This window comes from Podarcis melisellensis (assembly GCF_964234715.1).
Source record: "Podarcis melisellensis genome assembly, chromosome: 13".
NCBI classification, from domain to species: Eukaryota; Metazoa; Chordata; class Lepidosauria; order Squamata; family Lacertidae; genus Podarcis; species Podarcis melisellensis.
The window spans coordinates 51,164,636-51,179,456 of NC_138545.1; the positions used below are offsets into that span (position 1 = coordinate 51,164,636).

General features: G+C 40.7%; 1 protein-coding gene across 2 annotated transcripts in view; it reads right to left on the reverse strand.

Moving 5' to 3' along the window:
• Window positions 1–7,601: 7,601 nt before the first annotated feature.
• Window positions 7,602–14,821, reverse strand: part of TMEM245 (transmembrane protein 245) — a 58,522-nt gene continuing 51,302 nt past the window's right edge. For both annotated transcript variants that reach the window (XM_081883943.1, XM_081883942.1), the window contains one exon: window positions 7,602–12,873. In XM_081883943.1, the coding sequence (XP_081740069.1) occupies window positions 12,828–12,873 (46 nt within the window). In that variant the 3' untranslated portion in view covers window positions 7,602–12,827. The remainder of the gene's footprint in view (window positions 12,874–14,821) is intronic.

The window sequence follows — 14,821 nt, forward strand, 5'->3', positions numbered from 1 at the left end:
GTGTTGAACTTTCAGAACAAAGTTGTTCATTTTGCAAGTGTTGACTTTTCTGTTAGGGATTATTTCAACCCTTTTAAACTACTTCCATCAGTATATTCAACAGAAACTGGTTCATTAAAACAAGTTTACAATGGCCCTGCTGTTCTAGCCTATAGCTGCAGTATTTCTTTCATTAGCTCAATAACTTTGGATAATTTGGGTCACAAATGGCTCCCAGCAGGCTGCATGGTTTTTTTTAAAGGATATAGAATGTCTCTCACTGTCTTGCAGAAACAATGAGCAGCTGACCCTAGAGGCATGTTAATGATAGTAGCAGACCATTTTGTGTTTCATTTATTTAAAGCTGTTTTTAACCACAGTTTTCTCAAAATAAAATCAAGGCGATAAGCGACAAAAGGTAAAAGTCCAGAAGTCACAGAAAGCGAAGGAATAAAAAGGAAACAATTTAGAGAACCAAAAAGAATTTAGAGAACCAACAAAATTTTGTTTTGTTTTAGAGAGTGTTTTTTAGCCAGTTTTGGATTTATGCATTATTTTAATTTAGGATTTTAAACTCTGATTCTTGGAAAATAATAAAACTAGAAACCCCCTTAAACATGGCAATTCTAACTTTTTAAAAATAGCGTTGTCCTCATCAGATGAAAAGCCAACCTTTTACTTTGTCTTCAATCTGAGTTTGTCTGGTTGTCTGCAAACCTTACTCACTTATCTAAGGTCTTGACAGAAGCTGTGTGGAAAAATAGCCAGGAAAGGCAACAGAAGTCTGTTTTTGCAGCTGATCTTGGGAAAATTGCATAGGAGGCATGCCACTTGCTTTTGGGGAAATTGTGTTTAGTGCCAGAACCACTCTGAACTTTCATACAGATGTCCACTATGGGTTAATGCAAACTTACTTTGTTTAAGCTGTGTAATTTAGGGGGCCTATTTTGTTGTAGGGACACAGGTGGCGCTGTGGTCTAAACCACAGAGCCTAGGACTTGCCGATCAGGTCGGCGGTTCGTATCCGCATGATGGGGTGAGCTCCCGTTGTTCGGTCCCAGCTCCTGCCAACCCAGCAGTTCAAAAGCATGCCAAAGTGCAAGTAGATAAATAGGTACCGCTCCGGCGGGAAGGTAAACGGCGTTTCTGAGCACTGCTCTGGTTCGCCAGAAGTGGCTTAGTCATGCTGGTCACATGACCCAGAAGCTTGATGTGGACAAACGCCGGCTCACTCGGCCTATAGAGCGAAATGAGGGCGCAACTCCAGAGTCATTTGTGACTAGACTTAATGGTCAGGGGTAACTTTACCTTTACCTTTATTTTGTTGTAGCCATTCTTAAACAATTGGGAATGGGAAGCTCTTGCCAATATCCTGCAAACTACTCAGAGATCTAATCTAGCTTCTGCCCACCACTGTTGTAAAACTACCCCCTCAGCTTCAGTCCTATCCCAACCCACAAGAGGGTCTAATACTCTCTCACTTCCAACTTCAAAGTAGGTATGAAGTGCTGTTGTGTTGGAATTTGCACTTGCAAATTTGCACTAAATATGAACTGAATTATAAAAGAGCAGGGACTCGTATCGTCGCAGCTACCGTTAGGATTTTTTGGGAGAGAGGTGGGTGGGTAGGAGGGGGAGACACATCCAAGCCACCTTAAAATCTCTGATTTCTCCATCAGTTTCTCTAGGTAACTCTCACTTCCATCCCTGTGAAGCAGGAAATTTATTACATAACCTGTTGTACTTAAAACGTGCAAAATAATAAATACATGCTGAACAGTTCAACATCAACACGCTGAAGAGACAAGTTACAGTCTACAAGCCTATTCTAGATCAGCTGAATTGAACTCCCATCATTCATATCACTGCAACTTTTCAGCAAGATGGAACCTGGGAAAGAAACATAAAAGCAGAAGTACACATTACAGAGAGCAGCTGAAAAATGGCAGCCCTGAACAGATGTCTCCCCCTCCATAATGTGTAGTTCTACTTATCCTGACACCATGATGCTCTCTGCATTTCTGTACCAAACACTGTCAAACACAGAGTAATAACATCAGGACACAGGATCAACTACAAATCAGGAAGGGGTACCAGCTAGCCTTTTTGCTCAAGGATGTTGCTGCTGCAGTATTTATGCCTACAGGAAGCACAGCTGCCTCTCATACAACTGATATCTGAACTTCATATCTGAAGAAGTGTGCATGCACACGAAAGCTCATACCAATAACAAACTTAGTTGGTCTCTAAGGTGCTACTGGAAGACCAACACGGCTACCTATCTGTAACTGATATACGGTATATAAGATTTCGGCTAATGCCATAAACGTCACTGTTAGCTGCCAAGGGATAGGAATAGATTATCAACCTTGGACTGAACACAAGGTCTGTATGTCCCGTTTAAGATAGTTTAATATTGAGGAAACAGAAGCATTTTAATGGTACATGCAGAGGGTAAGTAGATGGAAGAGAAAGCGAGCCAGACTTGCAGGTATGCCAGGTTTTCACCTGGAGATGGTGCTTGCATCTTTAAATATTCCTGCAGATGTTTCAGCCATGCACTCCACCACACCCACACCCCCTATATACATTAGATCAGCCTTGCAAATACATGCTCAGAAATGACAAACCTATGAACTTCTGAGCAGACTCCCTGCCCAGGTATACCTATTTTAAAGCATTTGCAGCTCATCAATGGGATGAGAGCAGCAGAGAAAAGAGTCAGCTATAATTTACAAAAAGGCATGTGCCTTCTCACCTGGAGCCAATTCTTACTCAGACATTCCCTGGGTCACCTGTGTATTTGTCTTAGACTGGAAAAGAGGAAAGACTGCCTTGCCAAACAAAGGCAATTACATTTGGTGAGATTGCAACTTGAACACCAGCCATAGACCCAAATGAAGGAGACAAGGCAATGGCAGTTCCTTCTATGCACTCTCATCAGCCCTGCTCAGTGACATAATCAGATGTGGATATTACTGGCTGGGGGGGGGGGGTCTTAGAACTTATATAACCTCTGTTTTAAACATATAATTTAGAACTTATATAAAAGAGCAACACTGGTCACCAATTAGTTTCCAGGCCCAATTCCAGGTCCTCCTATTTGTGTTCCAAAGCCCTAAATGACTTCCTCCTTCCCTAATGAAGGGTGGTAAGGTCAGTAAAAGGGGTTGGGACAGACTTTGGTAATCCTTAGTAATCTGGTGCCCTGAGCGAGGCCAAAATTTGGTGTTCCCAAATGCAGTTTATCAATTATGGATCTAATTTTGCCCCTCCTTGACTCAGTGCCCTGTGCATAGTAACCGCATGTACCACCCTAAATCCAGTTCTGGAGTAGTAGTAATAATAATAATAATAATAATAATAATAATAATAATAATAATAAATAATAATAATAATAATAATTTATTACTTATACCTCATCCATCTGGCTGGGTTTCCCCAGCCGCTCTGGGTGGCTTCTAACAAGAGATTAAAAATACAGTTCCACCCCCCTCAGAGGTTCGGGGTACTCCGTGGCAGCCCCTAAATTGCAGAATTTCCTCCCCACAGAGGCGCACCTGGTGACTTCATTAGGCAATTTCCATTTATGTAGTTTCACTCTCCTGGCCTTTAACAACTGAGATATATACTTTTTTTTGGACCAACCCTACTCCTGTCCTTTGCTATAACCTGCCCAGGGACCTTATGGCGGATAAGAAATCGACATTACTGCCATTACAATTACTTCACCACAGCTGGTGACAGAAACATGGACAGAACAGGCAGAAATAGCTGCCCTGTATGGAAAGTAGCATCCTTAATTGTGGGGTGGGAGAGCTGGAAAAGAATTCACTGTCTACCCATGTACTATCTGAAACCAAAGGGTCACGTTGGTTGCCAAATGTGAAAAATCTTGGCATTGTTTTCAGCTCTCCCATCCCACTATAATCGTAGACAGAGGAATCCTTTTGATCACTGTACATTTTTCACTGTGGTGCCCAGATCTTCCACATTTGTACTCAAGCCATGTGGTTTAAGAACAGGGTAGATGTTTCTATTTTTAAAGATAGTGTTTCTTTTGGAAGAGAAGAAGAAAGTGCCGTCATTTCAGTTCTTCAGGATTGCTTTGCAAAACAGTAACATTGAATGAAACGCAAGCTGACAGTGCCTCTCTGAATTAAGGCTGCTTAGCTCCACAACCTAATAACTTTAAACAGCACATTAAATTAATGAGTTTTCTATGTTACTGTTCTTTTTAACTTTGGAGTCACCAGGAAGACAGCACCAGGTTTTGCTGCAGAAGCTGATCAAGTTATTCTATGGTTTATTTGTATACAGTGGTACCTCAGGTTACATACGCCTCAGGTTACATACACTTCAGGTTACAGACTCCGCTAACCCAGAAATAGTGCTTCAGGTTAAGAACTTTGCTTCAGGATGAGAACAGAAATCGGGCTCTGGCGGTGCAGCGGCAGCAGGAGGCCCCATTAGCTAAAGTGGTGCTTCAGGTTAAGAACAGTTTCAGGTTAAGAACCGAACTCCGGAACGAATTAAGTACTTAACCCGAGGTACCACTGTACTGCTGTTTGGCCCAAAGCAGCAAACAGTATATCAGTACAAAATAAAGCTGCAATAAAAGTACAATAAATAAATCAGAACAATATAAACTTAGTTGTTGTCATCTTGGGAGACCAGGGAGACCAGTGCACCTTTGGAGATGAAGTCAAATCTAGAGTTACAGCGCCTGCTGTGGGCAGATGGGACATTCGGCTGTGCTGCCGCAGATGCACCACAGCATTTCTTTGCACTCCTTCCAGCATTAATTTCTCCTCTGGTCACTGCTGTAAATAAAAAACCCGTGGTCGTCTTCAAGGGATTCCCACAGGGTTGATGTTGTCAGCCTTCATGTCACATTTACAGACATCTTTGTAGCACAGAGTTGGTCTGTCAACAGGCTTGTTGCCTGAAGCCATCTCCCTATAGAGCATCTCCTTGGAGATCCTTCCATCTTGCATTCTGCGGACATTACCAAGCCAGAAGTTTCTGAGACAAGAGTGTGAACGTGACGGGAATGTGGGCTTGGAAGAGCACATCTTTGCTTCAGACTTTGTCCTGCCATGTGATGCCCAAAATCTTCTTGACACAGTGCACAGCATAGCTCCTGACAGTTGTAAAATAAACACTACTTATTGGGTTCAAAACAGGCTGCCTTGAAAATAATCTTTGGCTATCTTAAGTCATGCAGTATGCTCCATTGAAAAGCCATTGCTTTGCTTTCAAGCAAGGAAAATCAGGTACACACTTCTAATATGTACAGGATTTAGGATGACGTGTGGAGGGCACATAAAAGCAGGTTGCTACCAATTTAACCCAGGTGACGGCATCAAGCACACACACTTAAAAAATAATGTACAAAAACTGTTACCGACTTATCATTTAGATCCCCCCCAACTCTGAAACCTTCAAAAGAGAGCCTTTCCAAAAATTTGGCAGGGTGAGGCAACCTTTTCACATGGCGGCAATGTCTTTTGGGGTGGTTTCCACATATGCCTCAGATCTAGAACAGCAGTGCTATTGCTCTGTCAGGTGGGGAAAATAGGCAGCTGCTAAGAAAATGTGTTTTCCCATGTTGTTCTTAAATTGCCGAGCCCCCGTACAATACATTGGTTTTCATCATGCTCTAACTCAAGGGTGGGGGAACTTTTTCAGCCAGAGGAAAAAGCAATGAATGCAAAATATGCATTTGAACAGTAGACTAACAGTAGACTACATACCCCTGGGGCTGGGGGGAAATGGTTGTTTTGGGAAGAGTCCCAGGAAACTGGTTGGAAGCAGTTGCAGCAGAGCTTATGTTGACTGGTGGCGGTAGGCTCTCTGCTGCCTGCTTGGAACTGGTGCCCCAAACTGATCTTCTAGGGTTGAGTGTGAAGGTCTGTCTTTGGTTTCCTTGTCACATTTGTTGGTGGGCAATCCGACCCTAAGCGGAGTGGCTACCTCAGACCATCACTGCACTGAGGTCCAAGTCCGTGTGATCCTCAAGCAGGGATGCTGAATATAAGCACGGGGTGGAGTGGATTCTTTAATAAAAACAAAAGTTCTAGAGAGCTCACCAGAAACCCTGCCACTTGGAAGGGCTGGTCTCAAAGAGCAGCAGTGTCTCTGCCCTTGGCAAAATAAATGCTGTGCTGCAGCAGTTGGATGAGAAAGTGACCTTGATGAACCCAAAGTTGGATCTTATATCTGCTCCAGCTAGTAAAGATGAACTAACAGGAAACAAAGCTAAAGAAACCTCACAACAACCAATTCAGGAAACTGGTTTAACAAGGCAAGTCCAAGGGCAGAGGAAGATAGAAGAGGTTGCGATTGCACCTCAAAAGATACAGAGACTCAAAATCCTGCATGACCAAAAGCTACAACATTGGAAGATTGAACTTGGAGAACATCTGCCAAACTTTGGAGTTAAGGAAGTCATTAGCTCTGGTGGGACTGTGAAACAAGTTGATGATTATTTTTGGAACAACTACTTTTTGGATTACAAATCAAATATTGGGGAGTGGATTATCGGGGAAAGGGACAATCTGATAAAAGAAAATGGAGAATATTTCTGTATGGAACTCCCCGGAGATTCACTCCCCAAGGAGAAAGGGAAGAAAATATGCAAGAATCCAACAAGGGACAGGGATGCGTGCAAGTATAAACAGGAACAAGAAAACCTGTAGAGGGGGCACAGAAGGGACTTGAGAGCCTCTGATATTAGAACACCCGATTGATGGATAGAACACAATGGTGTAAGGACTGACATTATCCGAAACCAGGAAGAAGGGACATTGGATAAATCCAGAATGAGAATCTCTTTTTTATGAACTATCTTACTTTTGGAATTAGTGTAATACTAATGAAATACTAAAATGTGCTGGAAAGGAATTAATTGGCTTTAGCAGAAAGGTTTGAAGGAGTTAAGCTTAAATATGGTTTAAACTTTGAAATTTTAAGGTTCAGAAGGTAAGATAAAGTTAAAGAAATTAATGGTAAATTGAACTGTAAGATTTTTAAATGGTAATGATGTTGAAATGAAATGAAGCGGTTCTTGTAATAAGGTAAAATAAGAACTTGCAAGAATGGATTGATATTAGATGAAAATCTGAAGTGATTACATACGAGGATAAACAATTAAGGGTAAATTAAGAGGGTATGAATTTGCTGAACCAACTTTTAAATGGAATACAAAAAAGGGAGGTGAGAGGAAGTCAGGAAAATAAGTAAATGAATGGTAAGAAACTGAAAAGAGGGATTTTTTTCTTTTTCTTTTTACTTTTTCATGTTTTGCAGCTTTCTTGTGTTTTTTTATTTTTCTGTTTATTGTTCTGTAACCTTTTTCTGTTAAAATCTAATAAAATATCATTTTTAAAAAAAAAATCAAAGAGCAGCAGTGTCTCTCTCCTGGGAGAACCATGATTGTGCCCGGCTTGTGGGGCGGTGCTATCCTTAAGGCTCTGGAAAGCCCTCTGGGAGTTGCAGCCAAACACCTATAAAGTTTCCAAGTGAAATGTCAACATCTAACTTACCTAAACATTTATAGCAACAACTGTAGGGACAGACCCAAATTCTTTAAACTTTTAAAGAATACACCAAGCCTGCAATAGTTTTTAGACATTCAATGTAGAATTTTATTTGGAAAAATATCATTTGTAAAGGTGTGAAGATTAAATATATACCATGATAAAAGCTTATCATAAATGCTCTAGGTCACACTACAAAAAATAAAATATTCCCAGTAGTGAAAGTCGTGTGCATTTTTAGGTATGGTCTTGTGAATTTGGCATCCAAGCCACCAATCTCCAACATTTTCCCCCAATAGCAGCTTCATTCATTCTTCTACCAGAAATGAAATCAATGACTATGCTTTAATATACTTGCATGAACTGAGTAGAATTTTTATCTACAAGTCTTCCCACATTTTGATGATGTGATACCCCTGTGTCTTTAATAAAACAACTGGAAGATTATATTTTGAGGTTTAGTAAACTAGGGCTTCTTCACGTAAGTTTTTTTTAAAGAAAACTTCACACACATTAGGATTGTTTTCCTGGGTGCTCAATATTGTGTGAAAAATGTGTGTGCTTTTCTACTACATGTGCATTTTACCTGTATAAATGTTTGCCACAAATTTGCCACAAACTATGGCTTCCACACACATATTACGAGAAACACATTGGCATATGCTTCAGTGTACACAGTTTTTCCAAACTAGTATCTTGGGTGAAGTAGTCTTCAGTCAGAACTACAATCTGCAGTCTAAAGAAATGGTTCAATCTTTTTGTTGAAAGCTTGAATGTAAATTTGCTCATGTTCTGTCTCCAAAATTTAATGTAATTTCTTTAAGTTGTAATACACTAAGAACACTTTAAAAGAGCTAATTGTTTTTAACCTTGAGGCAAATAAAGGTTTTCAAAGTTTCACTGTAAAAAGAGGTACTAGTAAGCTAGCCAGTCAGTCTCACAACGTACAGTTTTCACGGTTTCAAAATGTCAGTATTTTAACATTTTATTTCCTATCTAAAATTCAGGATTCTTGAGAGTATTTTCAATATCCTTTTAAAAAATTAGTTATACCTAATGCCATGCAATAGTTCTCTACTGAAAGGGGCTTCTTTGCAGTAGGCATAAAGTTGATTTCTGGTATCTGCAAAACATAATAACCCAAACTGCTTAGCGGGAAACAAACCAATTCCATTAACGGACCAGAGTGTAATGGGCAGCTACAGACAAGAGCACGAATAATGTTATAATAAAGATGGTAAAATGTTTGAGTACCCAGCATCGTACATTGTGAGAGTACATTCCAAAATACTTTAGCTGGAAAATGTGGCTTTATGCCACTATTCCATAAGAGCACTTCAGTTGGTCTGCAATCCTAAGCCCATTTATCAGGGAGTAAAGTTCACTGCATTCAATGGTCTTACTTTTGGTAGTTATGTATTGGACTGCATTACTAGTTAGCAGAATTTTGTCTGACAGTTAATGTCCTCAGAAAATACTCCTTACTTTCATCACGCAGGTGTCACAAAACCTCAAAATTTCAAGGATACATGATAGTAAAGATGGTCCACTAAAATGATCTGAAGATTTAACATAACTCAGTTGTATACACAAGGTACATACAGATTTACGCCATAGAAATGGTCCCTGAGTATTTTTGTTACCTCTGTAAGTTTCCTAGTAACTGGAAATGCTAACTTGTTTCTCCAGCATTCTGATGACCATGTAACACTATTATTATAGCCATAAAATACACTCAGAAAGCCACAATGAACCATGTGTGCTCTTAAATGTTGAAAGGAAGGGGAAATCGTCAGACTTTGGGCAGTCCTGTATTTTAGAAGGGAAATCTATTAGAGACACTGTCTCTCTAATCCAGCGGTGTCCAAACTTTTTTCAAAGAGGGCCAGATTTGATGAAGTGAAGGGGCTGTGGGGGCCAACCAAAGTTTTTGACCTTTATTTTTAGAATTGAAGTTGTTAAGCTTTTTTTTATGATTTTACCCCAAAGTTGTTTAGCTTTTTTTTTTTAGGCCCCCGAAAAGGATTTTGGGCATGCCTGCTCTAATCTGCAGTTCTCTAAATGGTAAGTGGGGGGGGGGGGAGGCGGACTGGTAAAAACAATTACAGTCGTACCTTGGATTTTGAACGCCTTGTGGGTCGAACATTTCAGCTCCCAAATGCCCAAATGCCACAACCACAGAAGTGAGTGTTCCGGTTTGTGAACTTTTTTTGGAAGCAGAACGTCTGATGCGGGTTTCGATTGAGTGCAGGAAGCTCCTGCAGCCAACCGGAAGCCGTGCCTTGGTTTTCAAACATTTTCGGAAGTTGAATGGACTTCTAGAACAGATTCTGTTCGAGAACCAAGATACAACTGTATTAGGAAAATAAGAAAGTGGCTAGGAAGTGGTTTACTGGATTTGAAATCCAATTCTTATCACTTTTAGTATTGCTGACTTTGATTAAAAGCTACCTGTGAAAAATATTCTGGCAAACTGAAAATAAACATAGTTCTTAAAAATTACGAAGTCTTTTAATATGAGCTCACCATTAAAAACCCAAAACAAATGTGGCCAAATATTTCCTACAGGCAGGCTGAAGCAATTAGGCAGATTTTTCTCATGAATATGCCTCAGGCAGGACAACCAGCTGGAGGCAGGGTATACTCAAAGGCAATTCACGTTCCAAGAGTGGCACGGGAGCTGCTTCTGCATGGCGGATGCCAATGCCACTTCAATAATATTGAAGTTGAATGCATTGCTCTGATGAAAGAGAGGCCACACAAACAGCTCCTGTGCCATGTTAGTAACCCATGGACCCCTCCTTTAACATAATGGATCATAACTGAGTGTTAAACCAATCTTGCATATGAATAAAGAACAATTTTGAAGAAAACAAAGTGCACACTTTATTTTTAAATAATGTTATGTGTGGGTCAAGGCAGAGACTATTGTAGAAGAGGTATTTCCTCCTGCATGAAAGGGAAATGTCTCATCTAATATGGTACCTGCTACTTCAGGTTTTCATAAGTAACCTATTTAAGGACAACCGTACCCCAAACAGACCCCGAAACTGAAATATACATTTCCACTGCCATCTGTTCACACTAATGGCATTTCCATTCATCTTTTATTAATGCCAATGTTAAATCGGACACAGATATTGTCAACTGTTCCTTTTCATCAATGGAAAGAAATATAACTCTTAAAGCTACAATGCTATTGTGCTCATTTATTTCAATGTATGCAAGAGCTAACTTGACCTCAGAACCTTCTAGTCTGAAGGATTCAACTTGCTAAGACAAGAAATAAATACAAACTCCAGTGTTCAAAACAAACTTTACAAATGTAGCCTCAAAACAGGCACGTGATAGTTTGTACCTACAACTTGTGAAATAAGGACATTAAAATATTCAATTCTTCCAATGACTGGATTCATTTCCCAAACACATCAAGGTATTTATGGATGCTTTCATTTTAGCTTCTCCACATACAAGTTTCAATCCAGTCCACAAGGAGTGCAGTGTAGAGGCACAGCTACAGGAGGGTCAGAGTCCTGCTTCCTCCTTCCACCCTCTGCAGGAACAGATACCACACAAGGTCATTGTGGTGAATGGGAGTGCCTGTGTTGTGTCTCCCAAAGTCCCAGCTAGATAGCCATCCCCACTCAGTTAGAGAACGAGAACTCAGCACGTTCCTGGATTAAGCAGGTGTGTTTAGGCCTCACGTCCTCTGCAGCTGCCAAGTTTCACGATGCACCTGCACCCATCTGTGTGTGTTGCGGGTGGGGAGCGAGAGAAGAGGCCTTCATTATACCTTGTGGGGTTTCTTCTGCATGCAGGCACTGAACTGCAGTTGACTGGATTTAACCCATAACATAACAGATATTTTTTATAACACCTTCAAATGAAAACCAACCAACCAACTACTGGTCCTAATATAGTCCATAAGATGCACACTGCCATTACAAGGTTTTTTTAAAAAAACCACTAATGTGTACAGGATCAAACCCTTTAGTTACCATATAGTCTGATGCTGACAGATTTCATGTACTGGAAGCTATATGGATATGAAATGCATGCAATGGGTGCACTAGTGTAGGAACTCAAGACTAAATGTAGAAGCAGACACTTTGATATTATGGTTTTACTTTGTTTTAAGTAAGTATAACCATTAAAAGTGCTTTGTATCCATTCATTAAACAAGTATTTTTGAGTGTCTTTAGCTTGTCACCTCTTAACCACCAAATCACAATTATTTTCTTTGGTGCTTACAAATCAATATTTCAAGTCAAAAACCTTTAGCCAGCATGGAACATTCCTGTGCTATACGCTTTAGCTCACAAACTTTTTTTTTTTAAAAAAAAACCAACAACTCGATGCTGACAGTCACATTCCTCAGTAACATACCCAGAGAATCTATAGAACAGATTTCTCTTTCCACCCTGATTTATTACTCTGTTAATACCTTTAAAAATACAATGTAAACAACATCCTATTCTTCATCTCTAGTAAGAGCTAGATAGATTAATCCAGTGCTACATTTCCTAAAAAATATTAAAGCACCTTCATAAATTTGCACAAATTATTTTGAGTACATTGTCTGTTTTTACTTTAGTGCACTGATCATGCTTCATCAGTAGAGAAATTTGTTTGAACTGAGATTAGATGAAAAAGTTTAGTTACAAACCTGTTTTAAACCACCACCACCCCAAGCCATACTGCAAAGAATTCTGTAAGTCTATTATATAGCCACCACTGATATAGCATCCTGACAAGACTAATATTGCTGTCTTACTAATAGCTGATTAAAAGGTGACTATGAAGTTGCAATAAGGCATCCTTCATAAAGCAGCACAAAATTATACTTAACTTTTAGCAGGTGCTAGACTTTAATGGTTTAATAGCTATACCTCCTTGAGACAAGAATATTCTAAGAGCAAAAGCTGTGGGAACTGAACACCTAGAATCTAATTATGCAGGTAGCAAAAAAATATTAATATCAAATTTGAATTTACAACAGGCTCCGACCTGGAATCAAGTCAACAAAACTTGATGCAAGGTGTGGCTTTTCAAGAGGAATTATTTGGCAAACCAGGCACTCAAATCCCAGGTCTGTGTAATAAGCAAACAACAGGCAGCAGACACTTCCACTTACAAAGGAAATGTGTGTGACCTAAGGCAACGTGTGTCAACAGGGATGCTCAACAGGGAATGCTGCATCAGTGAAAGCTGTCAGGAGGCACAGCTGGAGAAGGGATCCAAGGCTACGACTCTCCTGAGCTCAAGGCTCGCTTAAGAAAGAGGAGTTCTTCCTAAATACTCCATGTGTCATTCCGTGGCAGTTTTCTGTTCCTCAGGACTTTCTCTAGAAGACCTGTAAAGGGAAAAGGTCACTTTGCTGGTATCAAAACTTTCAGTAAAAATAAAGGATAAAATATTTATGAATGCAAGGAACCACCAGTAGTTTTTTCAGCTTCCACAAAAAGATACAAAGAAATGGAGAGTATTTGGGGCATGTGTGTGTGTGTGTGAAGAGTTATGCAAAATTTGAACTGACCAGAGGTCCTCCTTGTGACCACTGAATCTCAAATTTAAACTACAATGCAGGATTCCTGAATGTAATATTATACTTGAAATGAACTTGCGAAAAAACCCCAACATTTATGGTTAAATACGGCTGCAGTTAAAGGAATAGCTTGAAATAAATATACCGTATTTTTCGCCCTATAGGACGCACTTTTTCCCCTCCAAAAATGAAGGGGAAATGTGTGTGCGTCCTATGGGGCAAATGCAGGCTTTCGCTGAAGCCTGGAGAATGAGAGGGGTCGGTGCACACCAACCCCTCTCGCTCTCCAGGCTTCGCGGACCTCTCCGCAAGCAGCGGGAGCCAGCGCTGGGCTCCCACGGCTTGCAGAGAGCTGCCTGTTTGGGGACTGGGGTCGGGGGAAGCTTGGGCCTCCCCCGCCCCAGCCCTGTGCCTGGGGGGAAAATATTTTTCCCCCTTTATTTCCCCCCCAAAAAACTAGGTGCACCTTATGGGACGGTGCGTCCTATAGGGCGAAAAATACGGTAATCAATTATTTAAAAAATGAGTACCCATGTATTTTGATACTCATGTATCTTCTGTCTTGCTAACAGATTTCTTCTGCATATGCTGTTAAGTCTGTCCACTTAGGCATTAGTACAAAAAACATTTATTAAAATTTGTTACACTATTTAATTATTAGAATTGACATCCATTTCTGGCATCTCACTTGTACAACAACCATCTGCTTGTGCAAACAGGATTTTCCTCCCCTCCCCTCCCCCTCCCCCGCCATGTGCTCAGGAGGTTTGGGGGACACTCTGGAGCAGCTGTGGGGGCCAAGGGAAAAGAGAGGAAATCGAAGTCCTGTCATCACCTCTGATAGCACAATGTTGGATCTTGACCTGCATTTACACTGATATATTCTACTGATATCCTCTACAAGATAGGATAGGCTGAGAGATAAGGAGTTGTCCAAGGGAACCCAGTGAGTTAGGATTTGAACCTAAGTGTCTCTCGTCTTAATATAACACACAACCACTGAAACACACTGGTAGTGTAAAACCTCTGCTTTTCAGCTCTTTGGAACTTAGCCACCCCCCTGGTCCCCACTTCTAAACTTATTTTACCATAAGCACCAGGCACATAGATAGGTGGATATAGAAACTGTGCACACAGCTGCATATTTGCAGCCCACTGATCAACATATACAAATTACAATACTAACAGAACACTGACAGAAGAAGAGAACTAGAACAGGGTGCTTCACACGCCCTTCTCAAGCCAGCTGGTCAAGGAAGCAGGTGGAGGAGCTGCTGCCGTCAGAAGCTCCTATGTACTCCACGCCTCTTCTATATGTATGATCTAGTTGAGATCCCTGCATTGCAGGGGCTTGGACAAGATGACTCTCGCGGGTCCCTTCCATCTCTACAATTTCATAATTCTCTTATTCAGTTCCTGTGGCTGCAGAGTCAAATGTCTCTGGATCTGCCTGCTGTAGGATGCTCTCCATTCTGCAGAACTGCCTCCCGGTGTCTTGAGGTTTCCAAGGAGGCTGCCCCACAATTTGTGATCTATTATGTCCAGCGTATCATGATTCCTCAGTTGAAACACAACTTCTTCCTCCCCCTTCCCCCTCTCCCCTGCTCGCTGTTTCTTACCAACTAAATTCAGGGATCAAATAGCTAAAGAAGGGCATAATTTAATTATCAGAGACTTTTCTTTTGGATCGGATTGTGCCCCCAAGTGTTTTGGATTTCTAGATATTTCAAATATTTATTATTTCTGCCCTTTGGTT